Here is a 17916-nt window from a genome sequence, read left to right as displayed (position 1 = left end):
AGAAGAGCAAGCTGTAAGTCTCAGGTGGTGTCTGAAAGAGACAGACTCCTCAACAGTGACAGGCAGATACAGCAAAGGAACAGGGACAGGGACTGAACTGCAACATTGAATTCAAAGAACCTGCTGGAAAAGGAGCAGGGAGAATCGGGGGAGTCATGAATGCTAAGTGGGGAGACAGTTTCAGGTAAGGCGTGGGCTCTAGAATCGAGTGCTGTGGCGCAGCGGCGCAGACTAACAGCAGAGGAGAGCTCCCAAGCTCTGATAATGAGTGACCTTACACCAGTGGTTCAGGGGAGGGGAGGTGGTGGGATCCCTGCTGAAGAGAAGAAGGAATGAGCAGCTGGTGAGGGAGTGGAGAAAAGGGGACGCGGTGCACCCTTTCAAGAAGCTGGTGATAACCAGCAGTAGGAGAAAGAGAAAATAATAGTGGAGATGAGGGGTGGGGAGAAATGGGCCAACGAAGGGGTGTTTTAGGATTGGGGAACCTTGAGCCTGGTGCAGATCATGGAGCGAGACACAGGGGAGACAAGTGGGAGAAGAGATCAGACAGAGGAGGCTAAAGATGACAGTGGAAGATGTAAGGTCACGGCCAAGGAGGTGGAGGGATGATGGGGCGGAAGGAGCGGAGGAAGGGAGGGAAGGCAGATGAAGATGGGGGGTGACTTTAGGATCACGGGCGCTCCCAGAGCTCTCACCACTCACCACTGTGCAGCTCTGCCTCTCCAAGGGAAGCTGGGGTTGGAGCTTAGGAAACATGAGAAAGTCTGGACACAGCCAGGAGAGATCAGGAGTAAGGAGATGAGGAGAATGAGATAATGAGTAAACTACACCCAGGAAGAAAGAAGAGGCGGAAAGCACGTGGGGCCCAGCTGAGTGGAGAGAGAAACCCACAGTCATCCAAGCAGGATGTCCAGGTTACCAAGGAGCCAGTGTGCAGTAAGGATGGGGGGGACACGAGGCATGGCAGGAGACCCCAGGGCCCTGTCCTCCTCTTCCTCCCCGCACAGTGCCATCAGCCATGTTCAGGATGCCCTGGTACCTCACCCCTGACCTTCAGCACTCCTGACTTGCCCCCACCCAACACGTCCACCACCTACGTGCCTCTCTTCTGCTCTGCGCTACTGAGCACCATGAGGCAAGTGGCTCCGCTACAAACAAAGCATCCAACCGGAGTGGCCGCTCTCATGCAGAACCCTTTCATTAAATCTGACCCCTCATGCCGCTCCCACAATGGTGATTCCGAACCTTTCCTCCTCTCCTCAGACATACGAAGACGCCAATCCCTCCCCTGCTCTCAACATTTTTCTCATTCTTACCACCTCCAACTTATAACATTACTGACATGTAGAGATGGTCACAATACATTCTTAGGCAATGTAATTCAAGTCATAATATATACAAAATAATCTCACCGTTGCAAAAAGAAAAATATGTGTGTATATCCTTCCAGAGGGGCATGCAATAAGATAATACTAGCTCTCTTGGAGTGGTAGGATTACGAGTGATTCACTTTTTTATTAACACGTTTCTACATGTTCCACATTTCTCATTAATTACCATGTATTAGTTTAAATCAGAAAAAAAATAGAGTTTTTGTTTGTAGTTTGGCGCCTCCGCACCAGGTGCTGCATGGGAAACTGTAGGAAGACCCAGGGAAATATACTCACAGGTGCTTCGTCCCCAGGCCCCAGCACACAAAGGCTGGTTTTCAGGTAGCCTCTGGGCCCAGCAGAGAAGTCATCAGGGTCTGAGAGCAGCAGCCATTTCCTGAGATAGGCATGCCCTAAGAGAGACAACATCCACTGGTGATCCCAGAATCAGAAGCCCCCAGCCTGTGGCCATGCCCAGGAGCCCAGGCTGGACTGCACAGGGGGGCTAAAGGACTCACCCACAGGGCCATGAGTGCAGGACTCAGATTCTAGAATCAAAAGGTACTTTGAGTGTTCATGTGGTCAGAACCAGAAATATTAACAGAAACTCCTATGAGAGGCTGTCAGAACCAAATCCAAGGCCATTTTCCTCCCCTTCAGGAAGGAACCAGAACAGAATGGAAACCAGCGTGAGAGAAATCCTGGCTCATCACCCAAATGACCTGTCCCTGTCTGCTGTAATTCCAGTGTCGAGTAATGGGGACTTCCAGATCTATCCTCCCTGAATGGGCCAGTGGTGACACAGGCAAACGTGGCACCCTCCCGAGGGCCTGTCTCACATGGAGGATGAAGGACCTGCCTTCCCTCCCAAGATCAAACTCCTTCTCTAGATTCTAAAACCTCCGGAGGGACAGTGAGGATCCCAAATGGGTATCCCCAGTCAGCCTCCAGAACCAAAATGCAAGGATACAGCCGAAGTGCTGAGAACTCACGGGGCTCTCTGTAAATGGTGCCCACGTCCATCTGCAATCAATGAGAGGAGACACAAATCAAACTCTTGCCACCGAAGCACTAAAGTGTGGTGCATTATACATTCCATTAAAAAACATAGTTTCGAAGAACATTTGGAAACATAGGGAAACATTCACCATCTGATACATGAAAAGAAAGTGAAATATATTTTGATCCCAGTTTGCTAAAGAATGCTTATGTACAAAAAAGAAAGAGGAAAAGAGGCTGGGCATGATGGCTCGTGCCTGTAATCCCAGCACTTTGGAAGGTCAAGACAGGTGGATCACTTGAGGTCAAGAGTTCAAGACCAGCCTGACCAACATGGTGAAAGTCCCCCCCCAATCTCTACTGAAAACACACACAAAAAAATTAGCAGGCTGTGGTGGCATGTGCCTTTTCATGTGCCAGCTACATGAAAAGCTGAGGCAAGAGAATTGCTTGAACTGGGGAGGCGGAGGTTGCAGTGAACCGAGATCATACCATAGCACTCTAGCCTGGCAATAAGAGCGAAAATCCGTCTCAAAAAAAAAAAAGGAAAGGAAATTCAACACAATGGAACTATGTTATCCCTGCATGGTAGGTTTGGATAACTTTTATTTCGTTTTGTATTCCTTCCTGTGCTTTACACTTTTCTATTAAAAATCCATAGAGAATTGGGATGAAGATAGTGGGGAAAGCTACAGAGGGCAGGGTGGGGGGTGGGCACGGAGTATCTGGAAACTGTGTACATTCTACTCAATTTTTGCTGTGAACCTAAAACAGCTCTAAAAAAATCATCTATTTTTTTAAATCATAGATTACTTTTATAATTAGATACAAATAAAATAATTTTTTGACTTAACCCTTCGGTTCTCAGAACAAGAATGTAAAGAGACTCAAAACATAATTAAGATTGAATTTGTTACAGGTTGACTCAGGCTCCAGCGCATTGTTTTAAAAAATGCTTCTCCAGGTAAACAGACTTAGCTTTTTACCTTGTGATTCCCATAGGCAATGATTCGGGAAGATTTCGCAAACACAAAGGGATCTTAGCTGCTAATTAGCCAGCAGGTCCAACCCAGTGATTTTTTTGGTGTTTTTGCTTTTGTTTTTTGAGGTTTTGTTTGTTTGTTTTTGAGATGGAGTCTGCTCTGTCATCCAGGCTGGAGTGCAGTGGCACAATCTCAGCTCACTGCAATCTCTGCTGCCCAGGTTCAAGCAATCTCCTGCCTCAGCCTCCTGAGTAGCTGGGACTACAGGCATACAGCTAATTTTCATATTTTTAGTAGAGTCGAAGTGTCACCATGTCAGCCAGGGTGGTCTTGAACTCCTGACCTCAGTTGATCTGCCTGCCTTACCTCCCAAAGCACTGAGATTACAGGCGTGAGTCACTGCACCGGGTCCCAGCAATTATTTATTGGGCAGAAGATATAATTCTAAGGTAATTGTTATGACAACAGGCAGAATCAAGCCCCTTATTTTAAATTCATATTTAAAACACAAATTTAAAGAAGGGAGGCATGATATACTTGGATAGAGGGGAGAGGTTAAAATAAGCCTGTGCTCCTTCTTTCCTTTTGATAAATCATTGGAATTTTCAAAATGAGAAAATCAAAAAGAATTATATTAAATTACGTTAAAAAACTACGCAGCTCTCCTTCAGTGTGCGCAATTACTAGTTACTTTTACTTTATGTAATCTGTTAAATCCATTGGTTCTTGGTTCTCAGAACAGGACTATTCACCTCTGGACTGTCTGGAACAAGTTAGGAGGCCTGGGGTAGGGTTCCCCTCACTCCTCTGCCTCTCCATCCCCCAGAGATCCACATCTGAACCCCACTCCCAGCCCAGAGTGAGAGTGATGTCAGGGCTGAGAGCGCCAGTCTCACTGGCCCAAGATGGCCAGGATGAGGAGGAGGGCTGCCCGAACTCAGACCTCACACTGCCTGCCCCGAGGTGGGGGAACATCCAAATTACAAATAAGGGGCTTGGTTCTGCCTGCTGGAAATAAGGGAAGAACTGCCCTCCCCTCTCTTTTTGTCAGAACACTTACCTTAGAAAACTTGTAAATTTATTACACTTCCCTGGCCTGTTTGAAATGCATCTTTTAAAGAAACTAGATAAGCCTTTTGTTAGCTTTAGTATACAAATGTCATAGTATATAAAAATCAATACAAGAGTTTGATTTTTGTTTGGTCTTCTGGATACAGTAAATTAGCTAACACAGATGGTCACCCCGATGACCGGGTGACTTTGGGATGAAGTCAGTGTGACCAAAGGTGTTGCGCCATCCCCTGACCTGAGGACAGGGCATGGCTTCTCTTGAGAATGTGTGTAGTATGCAATGGGTTGGACCTGCTGGCTAAATTAGCATGGGATTTCTTTCTGTCTTTTCAGCATCTTAGCAGATCATTGCCTGGGATGCGCATCTTGCTCTGGTTTAAGACCTCTTCAATGATAAAAAGTGCTTTCATTCTCATCCACCTTCATGGAGAGGTTTTCTAGGAAGAAAGGAGTGCTGCGCAGGGGGTTTGGCGTTGTTTTTTGAAGTTATGTTTTCCCACAGCAGAGACACACACGGGATCTCTGGAGTGCCAGCCCCTGCCCATGGTCTACAGAGGCTCCACCAACTGGGAGGAGTGAGAATTGACTGCTTTCATAGAAAATAAACCGTTACCCGGAACTCCCCGAGGAGAGCATCTGTCCTGAGAGAACGCGAGTCCACCACCTGCAGAGGAGATCACCAGAAACTCACATTCACAGGGAGCACGTGGCCCACACCACCAACTCAACAGCTCTTCCCTCCCAAACAATAACTGCCAACACTTCACACTTACTCAATTCCGGAGATTGTTCTACGCAATGGTCAGCCCTCACAAGAACCTCATCAGTAGATACTGTCATCATCCCCATTCACGAATGAAACAGGGGCATAGAGACTTGTACAGAAACACACAATCCCTTCATGGCATAGACAAAGCTGGAATCCAGCCTACTGCCAGGACCTGCACTTTCAGCCACGAGGCTATGGTGCCTTTCAGAGGAGATGGGGGAAGAGCCAAGGCCCAGAGAAAGAGAATCTCGGTCAGAAGCAGGCACATTTTGTTTGGATAAACCAAATAAGCTGGGAACTTAAATGTTCACTGCAACAAGTGATTTAAGGACCCTGACCTGGCTCCCGGGGGGTTGCTCAGAAGTGGGGTCTCCTGTGGCCACTGCCTCCCAGCTGAGCTGTTGCAGGCATTTCTGTGAGTTACTCCACATCATCCAGGTGGCAGGCTTTAACACACCTCCCTCTCACCTACATACTCACACACTCACTGACAGGCACACACACGCATGCACACTGACGTGCACACTGACACCTATTGCATACATACAGCCCCCGGAGAACACTTGGACTGCTGAGACGTACCGTGATAAAGACGGGCTCATCAAACAGCTCCGCGGGAGACTCAAACAAGTTGAAGAAAAGAGTCTGTTGGTTCAGAACAAAGGGAGACGGATCGGTGCCTGCTGACCCCTTGGGCCAGGGAGAGGGAAGACCATCACCCCCAAGCCTCCAAGCCTAGTAGTTGAGTCCCCTCAGAAAATGTGGATTGGGCTCAGCTCCGGGGACTGGAGAAGTTCCGGGGTGTTCTGCCCCTGGCCTCACAGACATGGTGATTTCAGGGTTGAGTGGGTGGCTGGCCCTGGAGGGTGACAGGGATGCAGGAGCCCTTTCTCCAATGCCACAGACAACCTCCTTGGGGGCCAGCACATCTCACCACCCAGGTCAGAGCCATATGTAAACACTCTTGAATGAATTGCCCAGTATCTGCACTGGGCTTCCAGACTGGAAGGCCCACCAAGGTCTGGCCCTCATGGCCTGTGCCTCCCACCTCATTGAAGAGTGGGCTGTTTCCCTTGTGGATCCGAGTCCGTTTGGTCTGCCCTGCAGCGGTGACCTTGACCACAGGCTTGATGTTCACCCCCGGCAACTGGCGCCCCTCGAACACCTGGACCCTGATCTGAAAATCAGGAGGGGAAAGAGCAGAGGAAAGGGGAAGGATTAAGAACCACCCACCATTCACCCCAAGAGTCAGAAATCTCAGGGACCATCTCACCACTGGCTTCTTGGGGAAAGTATTAAAAAGAAATTAGGAAGAGCATTATATTAACAATTATATTTTCCCACCAAGGGCCCTGGCATCTATACAATGCCATAGCTCCACAGAAGAGCTGCCAGGCTGCCCCTTGTCAGCTACACACATTAAATCCCAGGGGCGGGCAGATACAGTCCCCATTCATGTCATTCAGCCATTGGCACAAGCCCCACCCGAGACCCACTGACACTGGCATTTTTCAGTGGCTTGAATATCTTTATTGACAATTCCCTCAGAGGTCAAACTTACACAGTGAAGTGACCCCAGAAATAGTCTTTATTCTTTATAAGATGCAATGCTTTCTTACATTCTGAGAAACAAATTGAGAATTTTTGCCATTCAGCTGTAAGTAAATGAAGACTTCAAGAACATCATGCTTTCAAATATTAGGTAAGATATTTTAAAATATGAAATTTTAAAATATTAAAGCAATTCTATGAAAAAAGATATTTACTGGCTCTACTTTTGAATCAACTGTAATTTATTGACCAAACATCTTTTTGTCAATTGCATGATATGGGAGGATATATTTGTAACAGCAATGGGAAGATAGATGAGTGATTTTTAGTCTTCTCATTTTAATGTATTTTCCAAGCTTTCTAAAATAAACATATGTTAGTTCCATAAAGAGAAAAAAGGCAATATGAAGACGTTTGGGGAATCATAGCATGGGGGCTAGAATTTTGTCTCTTTGGGAAAACACAGTGGTTAGAGCTATGACTTCCACTTAAATTAGCATGATTTAGAACAAAAATATTTTTGCGATTTGTCGCAGTTAGTGTTATAGAGATTTAAGCTTCCTGCTTTTAACCTTAAAAGAAGTTGTAAAGAGTTAACTATCACTGTGTGACTACATCAAAATAGAAAATTCTTTTGAAAAGAAAAAAAGCAAAGGACCAAAGTTACAAGGCAAAAAAAATGGGACGGATTTTGGATAAAAATATGTCAAAGTGTTAATATTAATAGTTTTTGTTCTGTGATGAGCTTGAACAAATTCAAATTCCACAAGACGCTCAGAAAAATGCATGCTCTATGCAGGGGATAGATATAGGGAGAAACAAGATGTTAGACAGAGCTTTGATGTAGGGATCTTGTTAAAATGCAGATTCTGGTAGAGCAGGTCTAGGTGGGGCCTGGAGGCCCTGCGTGTCTAACAAGTATCCAGGTGACGCGGAAGGTGCTGAACATAAACCACGCCAGAGCAGCCAGGAGCTTGCTGGCCGGATACACCTGGTTAGGAACACAGCAGAGGTACAAAGACACGCTGCATCTCTGCAGGGACTTTTTTTTCTTAAGCACAAAACCATGGGGCTGGGCAGACTTATTCTGAGGACCCAAGATGTGAACTCCCTATTCAGCATCTGCCCAGGCCCAAGGACACTGCAGATCCCCCCTGCCACCCTCAGGAGGGCCCTGAGGATCCCACACACATTTTCCCCTGAAGCTGGACAAAGTAGGCAGGTGCGTGGCACCAGCAGCTGAAGAGGAGCCTGGGGTCAGAGAAAGTCCATTCATCACCTGGAAGTCCTGTGGTTTGTCTGACAGCAGCTTTCTAGGTGTAGGCGCACTTCGCTTTCTTTTGACCCCAGGGTGGTGGGGCGGAGGATGCGAAGGTGGTTTCCTCGGGGTGATGGGAGCCCCTGGGCCTGGAGCCCCACTTTGATCCAGGAATGGCTCTGCCTCATCTCCAGTGAGTCCCTGGTCCTCTGTGTCTTCCTCTCCTCCTGTGTCTAAGAGGAGAGGACCCTAATGAGGCCTGGGTCCCTCTGGCCCTGCCCCGGGGACCCAGCCCAGGGGGCAGAAGATCCGAAAGACAAGGGCACTACAACCCACCCCCTCCTCCTCTCCTCGCTCTCTCCCCATCAGTGAGCCAGGATGGATAAGGTAGAAAGAAGAGGAGCTTCCAGTAGCTGAAACTTGAGAGTAGTCAGTCCAGTTAGTCAACAGGAAGAAAAGAGAATGGCCCTAGCCCTCCCACCCGCCAAGTCCTGCAGGATGAGTCCTCTGCCACCTGGCCCCACTTCAGCGAGCTGACCATGTCGGCTACTGAGACGGTTACAGGGAGGGTCTGGGGTCGGGACAGCCCTGGCCCGTGTCTCACCCATGGGGGCCGGCCACTTCTTTCCAGAGTATCTCGTGTCCATGGTGCTGTCACTGAGCAGAGACCAAGTCTCGGCCCGGCTCTGTCCCCCGCCTGTCTTGTGGGCAGGGCATAACCCAGGGAGGGGAGGGAGGAGGTTGGGGTGAGAGAAAGCAACCTACTGCACCCCCAGCCCCAACCCTGCCTTCCCCGCCCATCCCAGCCAGAAACAGCTGCCGCACCCAATGCGATCTGTCCCTTCTCACCACCTCCCAGGAGGGTCCAGCGGCCTCCCCTGATTGGCCTGCACCTAACTCTGTCACATCCACTTCAATGAGGTCCCAGAGCATCCGTGCCTCCGCCACCAAGGGCACCTCTCCTTCCTCCCCTGAGCCCACTCCAGCTGCAAGCCCAGGATGACCAGTTACTCCAGCCCAGACTGATCTCCGGTCTCTAAGCTTGGACAGTGCTGAGCCCCAGTGAGACAGCTCTGCTCTGCCAACCTCACCACAGAGCCCTGCCCTGGGCTGGCCCCAGGACAGGCACAGGGCACACCCGAGACAGGGTCTGCTCAGGTTTTAATGCTGGGTTTGTCTCTAGCTCCCTTCACTAAAAGAAAAACTCTGGAGTCTTTCTCACGGGCAAGTGCCCACTGGGAAGCCACATAGCTTCCTCCTAACCCCAGCAGGCTAGACCACGGAGGCTCCCACGCCCGGGCCCACCACTGGTGAGCCAGCCACCCCAGGCTGGGTCCTCGCTTGACCAGCCTGGCAGAAGCACATGAAGAGAGCTGAGACAGGCACAGCACTTAGCTAATTTAGTTTGCTCCCTTCACAAACAATCTATGGGTCCAGAGAGGGAGCGTAATCAGCCCAAAGTCACACAGCAACTCAGTGTCAAAGGCAGGACTGGAACCCCGAAGTTCAGCTCAGGGCTCTTTCAAGGCAAAAAAAAAAGTAGTGCTTTTGTCACACACCATTACTGAAGGCCTGCTGGGTGCCAGAGCAGGGAAGCATTTGGTTCTGGTAGTCTGCGGGCTTCAGGTATCACCTGAGCCAGGCCCCGTCCCCACACACCCTTCTTGGAGCTGCACAGCTCAGAACACCCAGCGCAGGCTGAGCCCTGTCCCGGGGCAGCTGGGCCTGGGAGGCCTCCTCACACTACTCCCAGCAGCAGCCAAGGGAGCGTGCCTGCTGTGCCTTCTTTCTGCACAGCAGAAGGCAGCCCTCAGGACTTCCCACCCACTGCATCCTCTCCTCTCCAGGCCTGGGCAGCCCCCAGCCTGGGGAAGACAGCAAAGGCCAGGAAGCCTCCCTGCAGCCCTAGCCCCCAGGTTCAAGTACCACTGCTGGCCTTCTTCCCAGGGCCCAGCAAGGCCACCGTGGGCTACTCACCTGCCACTACATCCAAGTCAGGCAGAGTAGGAGAGGGCTCCAGAGGAGTGGGGGGCGGGAACATGGGCACGGCTCCAGGCAGCGGTGTATAGGACACCTGCAGGACCAGCGAGGCCTGGAGAAGATGACACGTCGGGGACAGGTTAGTGCGCTGGCCTCAGACCACTGCCCTCCAGCAGCTTCCCTGTTTCTGGCATCCCTCCACCAAGGAATATGGCTTTGGTAAAGGCCAGGTTTGCAGGGAGCTGTGGCAAAGCCACGCCCAGGGTCCCATCAGCATAGTCAGGTGGCTCAGAGCACAGAATCTGGGGTCAGTTTCCAGCACTCAGGAGCTGTGTGACCTTAGGCAAGATCTGTGACCTCCCCATGCCTCAGTTTCCTCATCTGTAAAACTATCTATCTAGCAATAGACCTTCCTCACAGGTCAAATGTAGAGTGGATTAGTTGACGCAGCACGTAGTGAGCATCTGTAAATGAATCAGGGATCCACCCTCTCCTGCAGGGTTCTCCCACTCTCCACTCGGCCTGTCTAAAGGAAAATGTCCCTCTGGCCGCTCTGCTCAGTCAATGGCTCACCCCTACTTCTCCAGGGACAACGCAGCTTTTCTCAGCTTTGCTCAGGCCACAGCTCACATTGAGAGGGTCTCAGGGCACTGCCAGCCTTGTGGAGCCCTCTTCCTGACCCCCACCATGTCCTCAGCTGCCCCAGCTTGCAGCGGCCGGAGAGGAGAGGGACTGGTGACACCCCTCATGGACAAGGTCGGGTTGCCCATGTGCCCACCCCACCCCAACCCTCACCCTGAACCTGGAAACCACACGACCTCATCAGGCTCTGCAGCCTGGCTGCTCCCCAGTCTGCCCAGCCCCACCCCAGCACCGCAGGTCCCGCAAGCCTCCTGGGCAGCCGTTCTCTCAAATTACAGCAACGGATACTCTAAGAAAGTGTGGGAAGCACAGAAAGCCTAAAGAGGAAAAATGCAAAAGAAAACCAATTGTCCAGAATTCCCTGACTCCGTATTCCAGCTCTTTCTAGTCTTTCAAACAAACAGTAGACAGGTCTTCTGTATGCAAAATGATTTTCTTTTACTGAATGTCAGGCAATAACTCTCCCCAGGTTTTGACAAACCCTTTATAAACATAATTTTTTTACTGAGGCATAATGTCCCTCTGACTGGCTCTGGCATAGTTCACAGGACCTTTCTGCTGAATGACCTTAGGGACGTCAAGGGACTCCCAGAGCACTCAGTCCCAAGACAGAAGGGCCTGAAGGCTCCTGACATACTCAGCTCTTGAGCTTGAACTCTTGGGACAGCCACACTAAGGGAGAGCAGCACTGGTGGAAAACAGGGCTCAGAACACTGAGGAAGGAGGCGAGAGCCCGCTCAGCATCCCAGGAGACCCAGGAGGAGGTCGGCAAAGGCCACTGAGAGACCCTTGAATTCCCTTACCCAAGGCCTGGCCATAACCTGCCCTGCGGGTTCCTGAATCACCACCAGGTGTCGCCACTTGAGCAGCCAGTCCCCTCAGCTCCTGCAACCCGTGGAGTGGAAAAGAAGAGACTTCCCATCTGCACAGACGCCCAGACTCCTTGAGATGCTCCAGTTCAGTAGGTCTAGGGTGGGCCTTGGCATTTATATTTTTCACAACTTTCCTAGGACTTTCTTCCATTCAGCAAAAGGTAATTTGGGCTCTTTGGAGAAATAACTACTTCCAGGGCTAGGGCAAGGAAGATACAAAATGAGCCTGGACCATCTTCTTGCGCCAGAAAGGAAGGAAATGCTCAATGAATGAATGATTTTTAAAAACACATCAAAAGAGGCTGGGTGCAGTGGCTCACGCCTGTAATCCCTTTGGGAGGCCGAGGCAGGCGAATCGTGAGGTCAGGAGTTTAAGACCAGCCTACCAACATGGTGAAACCCCTGTCTCTACTAAAAATACAAAAATATTGGCCAGGCATGGTGGCATGCACCTGTAATCCCAGCAACTTGGGAGGCTGAGGCAGAAGAATCACTTGAACACGGGAGGTGGAGGTTGCAATAAGTCAATCGCACCACTGTACTCCAGCCTGGGCAACAGAGCAAGACTCCACCTCAAAAACATAAAATAATAAATAACATAATGTAAGGTAAAAACACGTCAAAAGGACACAGCAGCCAACTTTCAGGAGCTCCCACAGGCCAAATCTGGGACAATAGAAACATGAAAATACATAATGACAGTAACATGTTAAACAATTGAATAAAATAGAAATACACAAATCCATATTGCAATAAAGAAATAAGAAAGGAAAGCTTGTTCTGACCACAAAATGCCAACTGATTAATGCAGGAAAAATAACTGAGAATATCACTATTTAGCAATCATCAAAACAATAATAAATTCAACCAAGAAACAGCAGTCAAGTATAAACTGGGTATGTCCAGGTGCAGTGGCTCATGCCTATAATCCCAGCACTTTGAGAGGCTGAGACTGGAGGGTTTCTTGAGCCCAGGAGTTCAAAACCAGCCTGGGCAATATAGTGAGACCCTCATCTCTACAAAAAATAAAAAATTAGACAGGTGTGGTGGCCCACACTTGTAGCCCAGCGACTCAGGAGGCTGAGGTGAGAGAATTACTTGAGCCCTGGAGGTCAAGGCTGCAGTGATCTGTGATTATACCACTGCAACGGAGGGAGACCGATCTCAAAACAGAAACAAAAACAGCTCATGGAGGTTGGGCAGGGTGGCTCACGCCTGTAACCCCAGGACGCTGGAAGACTGAGGCAGCTGGATCATCTGAGGTCAGAAGTTCAACACTAACCTGGCCAACATGGTGAAACCCTGTCTCTACAAAAATGCAAAAATTAGCCAGGCATGGTGACATGTCCCTGTAATCCCAGCTACTTGGGAGGCTGAGGTAGGAGAACTGCTTGAACTCAGGAGGCAGAGGCAGAGGCTGCAATGAGCCAAGATTGTGTCACTGCACTCCAGCCTGGGCAACAGAGTGAGACACCATCTCAAAAAATATAAAAATTAAAATTAAAAAATAGCAGCTCATGGAACTCATGGGTAAAGTTTAGATAGCAAAGAGGATATTACAAAGTCACAAAATTCTGACATGAGAAAGGGGAGTGGATGAATGATGAGTGGGACATCCAGCAAACTCTAGTGCAATCACATGATCACAGTTAACAGTGTGGAAACGAATCACAATCATCACACCTGATAGGGCACAAAGAGAGCCACACAGCATCAGTTGTGTCACACTCTCACCAAAGACGGACACCCTAAATCTAAACACAGGAAACATCAGACAAAACCAAAGTGGGGAAGAGAGATACAAGATGGCTGATTACTAGCAGCTCAGGATTGTAGCTCCCAGTGAAAGCGCAGAGAATGAGAGGATGCCACACTGTCAGACGAATTTTTGTTGCTCACGAACCAGAAGATTCCCAGCGGAGGAGCCCCACGGGTTGCCATTGTGACTCTTGTGGCCAGCACGGCGGTTCTCGGTGCAGAGTAAACGGGACTGGGTCCCCTTTTGGTTGACCTTTGCAGCTCCGGGAAGGCAGAGTCGCCCATTCAGCTGATTGAAAAACGGACTCAAGAGGGAAGCCAGACCAGAGATTCCTGGGCAGAAAAGCACCATGAAACTTAATGCTGCTGTTTTAGGTGGCACAGTGGGTTGCTCAGATTCCAGCGCTAGGAATTGACAAGTTGGACGTCCACTCAGAGACCTAATTTGAAAGTCAGTAATTATAAAGACGACAGGTGGATAAATTTACAATGATGGGAAGAAACCAGTGTAAAAAGACTGAGAATACCCAAAATCAGAATGCCTCTCCCTCTATAGGGAATCACAGTTCCTCATCAACAGGGGAACAAGGCCTGATGGAGAACGAGTGCGTTTCATTAACAGAATTAGGCTTCAGAAAGTGGATAATAAGAAACTTCTGTGAGTTAAAAGAACATGTTCTAGCCCAACGTAAAGAAACTAAGAACCTTGAAAAAAGTTTGATGAAATCCTAACGAGAATAGACAATCTAGAGAGGAATATAAGTGAATTAATGGAACTGAAGAATACAATATGATAACTCCGTGAAGTATGCAAAGGTTTTGACAGTCGAATTGATCAAGCAGAAGAAATGATATCAGAGGTCAAAGACCAACTTAATGAAATTAAACGAGAAGACAAGATTAGAGAAGAAAGAGTAAAAAGGAATGAGCAAAGTCTCCCAGAAATATGGGACTACGTGAAAAGACCTAATTTACATTTGATCGGTGTACCTGAATGTCATAAAAAGAATGAATCCAAGCTGGAAAATATTCTTCAGGATATTATTCAGGAAAACTTTCCTAACCTAGTAAGGCAGGACAATACTCAACTCCAGGTAATTACCGAGAACACCACAAAGACATTCCTCAAGTAGAGCAAAGCCAAGACACATAATCATTAGATTCAGCAAGGTTGAAATAAAGGAGAAAATTTTAAGGGCAGCTAAAGAGAAAGGTCAGGTTACCCATAAAGGGAAGCCTATCAGACTCACAGCAGATCTCGCAGCAGAAACCCTACAAACTAGAAGAGAGTGGGGATCAATATTCAATAGCCTCAAAGAAAAGAATTTTCAACCCATAATCTCATATCCAGCCAAACTAAGTTTCATAAATGAAGGAAAAATAAAATTTTTTGTGAACAAGCAAGCACTCAGAGATTTCACCACCACCAGGCCTGCTTTACAAGAGCTTCTGAAAGAAGCACTATACACAGAAAGGAACAACCAATAGCAGTCATCCCAAAAACTTACCAAAAGGTAAACAGTATCTCCATAATGAAGAATCTATATCAACTGATGGGCAAAATAGCCAGCTAGCATTAAATGACAATATTAAACTCACAAATATAAATATTAATCCTAAATTTAAATGGATTAAATGCCCCAATCAAAGACACAGACAGGCAAATTGAATAAAAAGTCAAAACCCATCGGTACTATCCAAATCCATCTCATAAGCAAGGACACATAAAGACTCAAAACAAAGGATTGGAGGAAGACTCACCAATCAAATGGAGAGAAAAAAAAAGAAAACGGGAGTTGTAACTTTTGTCTCTGACAAAATAGACTTTAATAGTAACAAAGACTAAAAGAAACAAAGAAGGACATTACATAATGGTAAAAGGATCAATGCAACATAGGAGTCAATGATCATAAATATATATGCACCCAATATAGGAGCACCCAGATACATAAGACAAGTTTTCAGTGACTTATAAAGAGACTTGGACTCCTGCACAATAATAGCGGGAGACTTTGACACCGCATTGTTAATATTTGATGGATCAGCGAGATAGAAAATTAACAGGGACATCTATGATTTGAACTCAGACCTGGAACAAGTAAACTCAGTGAATATTTACAGAATTCTTCACCCCAGGTCCACAGAACATACATTTTTCTCAGTATCACATTACACCTATTTTGAAAGTGATCACATAATTGGAAGTAAATCACACTTCAGCATTTGCATAGCATTTCACAGACTTAAATGAAATATTGGTTGGCTGTTTGTTTGTTATTTTCTTCCCTTATTCCTTCCTGTCTCCGCTGTTAAGCACAATTATCAGCATAAAAGAGGTTTTTAATACCTATTTTTAGATTGCATTCCAGCCTGGGCAATAGAGCAAAACTCCTGTTCTTTCTCCCCCTTTCTCTTTCTTTCTTTCTTTCTTTCTTTCTTTCTTTCTTTCTTTCTTTCTTTCATTAAAAAAAAAGAGTGTGTCCATAATCCAACAGAACTCATATCCTTATAAGACAAGAAAGAGACACCAGCAGTATACTTAGGACTGTCTGAAAGCAAAGAGGGAGGCCTCAGGAGAAACCTAACCTGCTGGTGCTTTGATGTTGGACTTCCAGCCTCCAGAACTGTGAAAAATAAATTTTTGCTGTTTAAGTCATCTAGTTTGTTATGGCAGGCCTGGTAAAATAATATACTGCCTGTATGAAAAAAAAAAAAACGTGGGGGACATACTACAAATAATTGGCCTGAATTTCAAAAAGTATCCTGCTACAAGGTTATAAAAGTCACAGAAAGACTGAGGAATTATTCCAAACAGAAAGAAACTGAAGAAACAAAACAACTCGACGCAACACATGCACCTTCACGGGATCCTTCTGCTACAAAGCACACTGTGGGGAAAATGGATGAGCCTTGAACGGATCTGGGGATTAGATGAAAGTGCCCTGTCCATGTTAGTTTCACCCTTCAGAAGGCTGTGTTGTGGTTACATAGACAAAAGTCCTTGGCCGGGCGCAGTGGCTCACACCTGTAATCCCAGCACTTTGGGAGGCTTAGGTGGGCAGACCACGAGGTCAAGAGATCGAGACTATCCTGGTCAACATGATGAAACCCCATCTCTACTAAAAACACAAAAATTAGATGGGCATGGTGGCGTGCTCCTGTAGTCCCAGCTACTTGGGAGGCTGAGGCAGGAGAATTGCTTGAACCCAGGAGGCAGAGGTTGCAGTGAGCCAAGATCGCACCACTGCACTCCAGCCTGGGCAACAAGAGCAAAACTATGTCTCAAAAAAAAAAAAAAAAAGAAAGTAAGAAAGTCCTTAACTGGAGAATAGCACACTAAAGTTCAGACTGTGGGCCAGGAGTTTGATGCCTTAATGTCAAATGGCTCAGGGCAAAATACTCTTTGTACCATACTTGGCAACTTTTTCTTTTTTTTTTTTTTGAGACAGAGTTTCGCTCTTGTTACCCAGGCTGGAGTGCAATGGCGCTATCTCGGCTCACCGCAACCTCTGCCTCCTGGGTTCAGGCAATTCTCCTGCCTCAGCCTCCTGAGTAGCTGGGATTACAGGCACACGCCACCACGCCCAGCTAATTTTTTGTATTTTTAGTAGAGACGGGGTTTCACCATGTTGACCAGGATGGTCTCGATCTCTTGACCTCGTGATCCGCCCGCCTCGGCCTCCCAAAGTGCTGGGATTACAGGCTTGAGCCACCGCGCCCGGCCCGGCAACTTTTTTTTTTTAGATGGAGTCTCTCTGTAGCCCAGGCTGGAATGCAGTGGTGCAATCTCGGCTCACTGCAACCTCTGCTTCCCGGGTCCCAGTTCAGGCAATTCTCTTGCCTCAGCCTCCTGAGTAGCTAGGACTGCAGGTGTGCACCACCATGGCCAGCTAATTTTTGCATTTTTAGTAGAGACAGGGTTTCACCATGTTGAACAGGCTGGTCTTGAACTCCTGACCTTGTGATCTGCCCACCTCAGCCTCCCAAAGTGCTGGGATTACAGTCATGAGCCACCATGCCCGGCCTGGCAACTTTTGTCTAATTCTTAAATATTTCAAAATAAAAGGTTTTAAAAATATGCTTCTTTTTAGGAATAGCCACCGGAATCTCCTTAGGCAGAGACAAATAAAGCCCCCGCCCATCCATGCTGGCTCCGGCCCTCCAAGTGTAGCATGAGGTCAGGACCAGCTGCATAACATGCAGGCCCAGCGCAAAATGAAAGTACAGAGCCCCTTATTCCAAAATAAAAAAAATTATCTGGGCATGGTAGCACATGCTTGTAGTCCCAGCTACCCAGGAGGCTGAGGTGGGAGGATCACTTGAGTCTACTGGAGCCCAGGAGGTCAAGGATGCATTGAGCCCTAAGAATTTCAAGATGGAAACAGTAGAGAATGAAGCCAAGCACGAGGCCCTTGTGAGTGCAGTGCTCCGTGCAATGGCCCCAGAGGCCCGGCCTGTGTGAGGTGTGTGTTTGATTTGGCCTGAGTTGGGCCCACATCTGAAAGATGGGGAGTGATGTCTGGCCTGACCTGTTGATTCATTAACTCACGTATCCATTGCCTCCACGTGTGTGTGTGTGTGTGTGTGTGTGTGCATGCGCTTGCATGTGCATGTGCCAGTGTGTTGGGCACCTGCCAGGACCAAACACACTGCTCAAGATTCT

At 47.8% G+C, this 17916-nt stretch overlaps 1 protein-coding gene across 50 annotated transcripts in view; it reads right to left on the bottom strand.

Annotated features, from left to right (window-relative positions):
- DYSF (dysferlin) overlaps positions 1-17916 on the bottom strand; it is a 236648-nt gene that overhangs the window by 163870 nt on the left and 54862 nt on the right. For 29 of the 50 annotated variants that reach the window (XR_013526458.1, XR_013526459.1, XR_013526461.1 and 26 more), the window contains exons 5-12: positions 9979-10093; positions 8606-8698; positions 8023-8234; positions 6241-6369; positions 5775-5837; positions 5037-5087; positions 2363-2393; positions 1668-1783 (exon numbers count right to left, since the gene is read on the bottom strand). Coding sequence is in view for 44 of the 50 variants with exons in the window: in XM_035272224.2 (XP_035128115.1) it covers positions 1668-1783; positions 2363-2393; positions 5037-5087; positions 5775-5837; positions 6241-6369; positions 8023-8234; positions 8606-8698; positions 9979-10093 (810 nt within the window). In the remaining 6 variants the exon portion in view is untranslated. The remainder of the gene's footprint in view (positions 1-1667; positions 1784-2362; positions 2394-5036; positions 5088-5774; positions 5838-6240; positions 6370-8022; positions 8235-8605; positions 8699-9978; positions 10094-17916) is intronic. The other 21 variants (XM_035272235.3, XM_078349056.1, XM_078349062.1 and 18 more) reach the window with 1 other exon arrangement.

The sequence above is a fragment of the Callithrix jacchus genome, chromosome 14 (genome assembly GCF_049354715.1).
Source record: "Callithrix jacchus isolate 240 chromosome 14, calJac240_pri, whole genome shotgun sequence".
Classification (NCBI taxonomy): Eukaryota; Metazoa; Chordata; class Mammalia; order Primates; family Cebidae; genus Callithrix; species Callithrix jacchus.
This window is presented reverse-complemented; position numbering and strand designations above follow the sequence as displayed.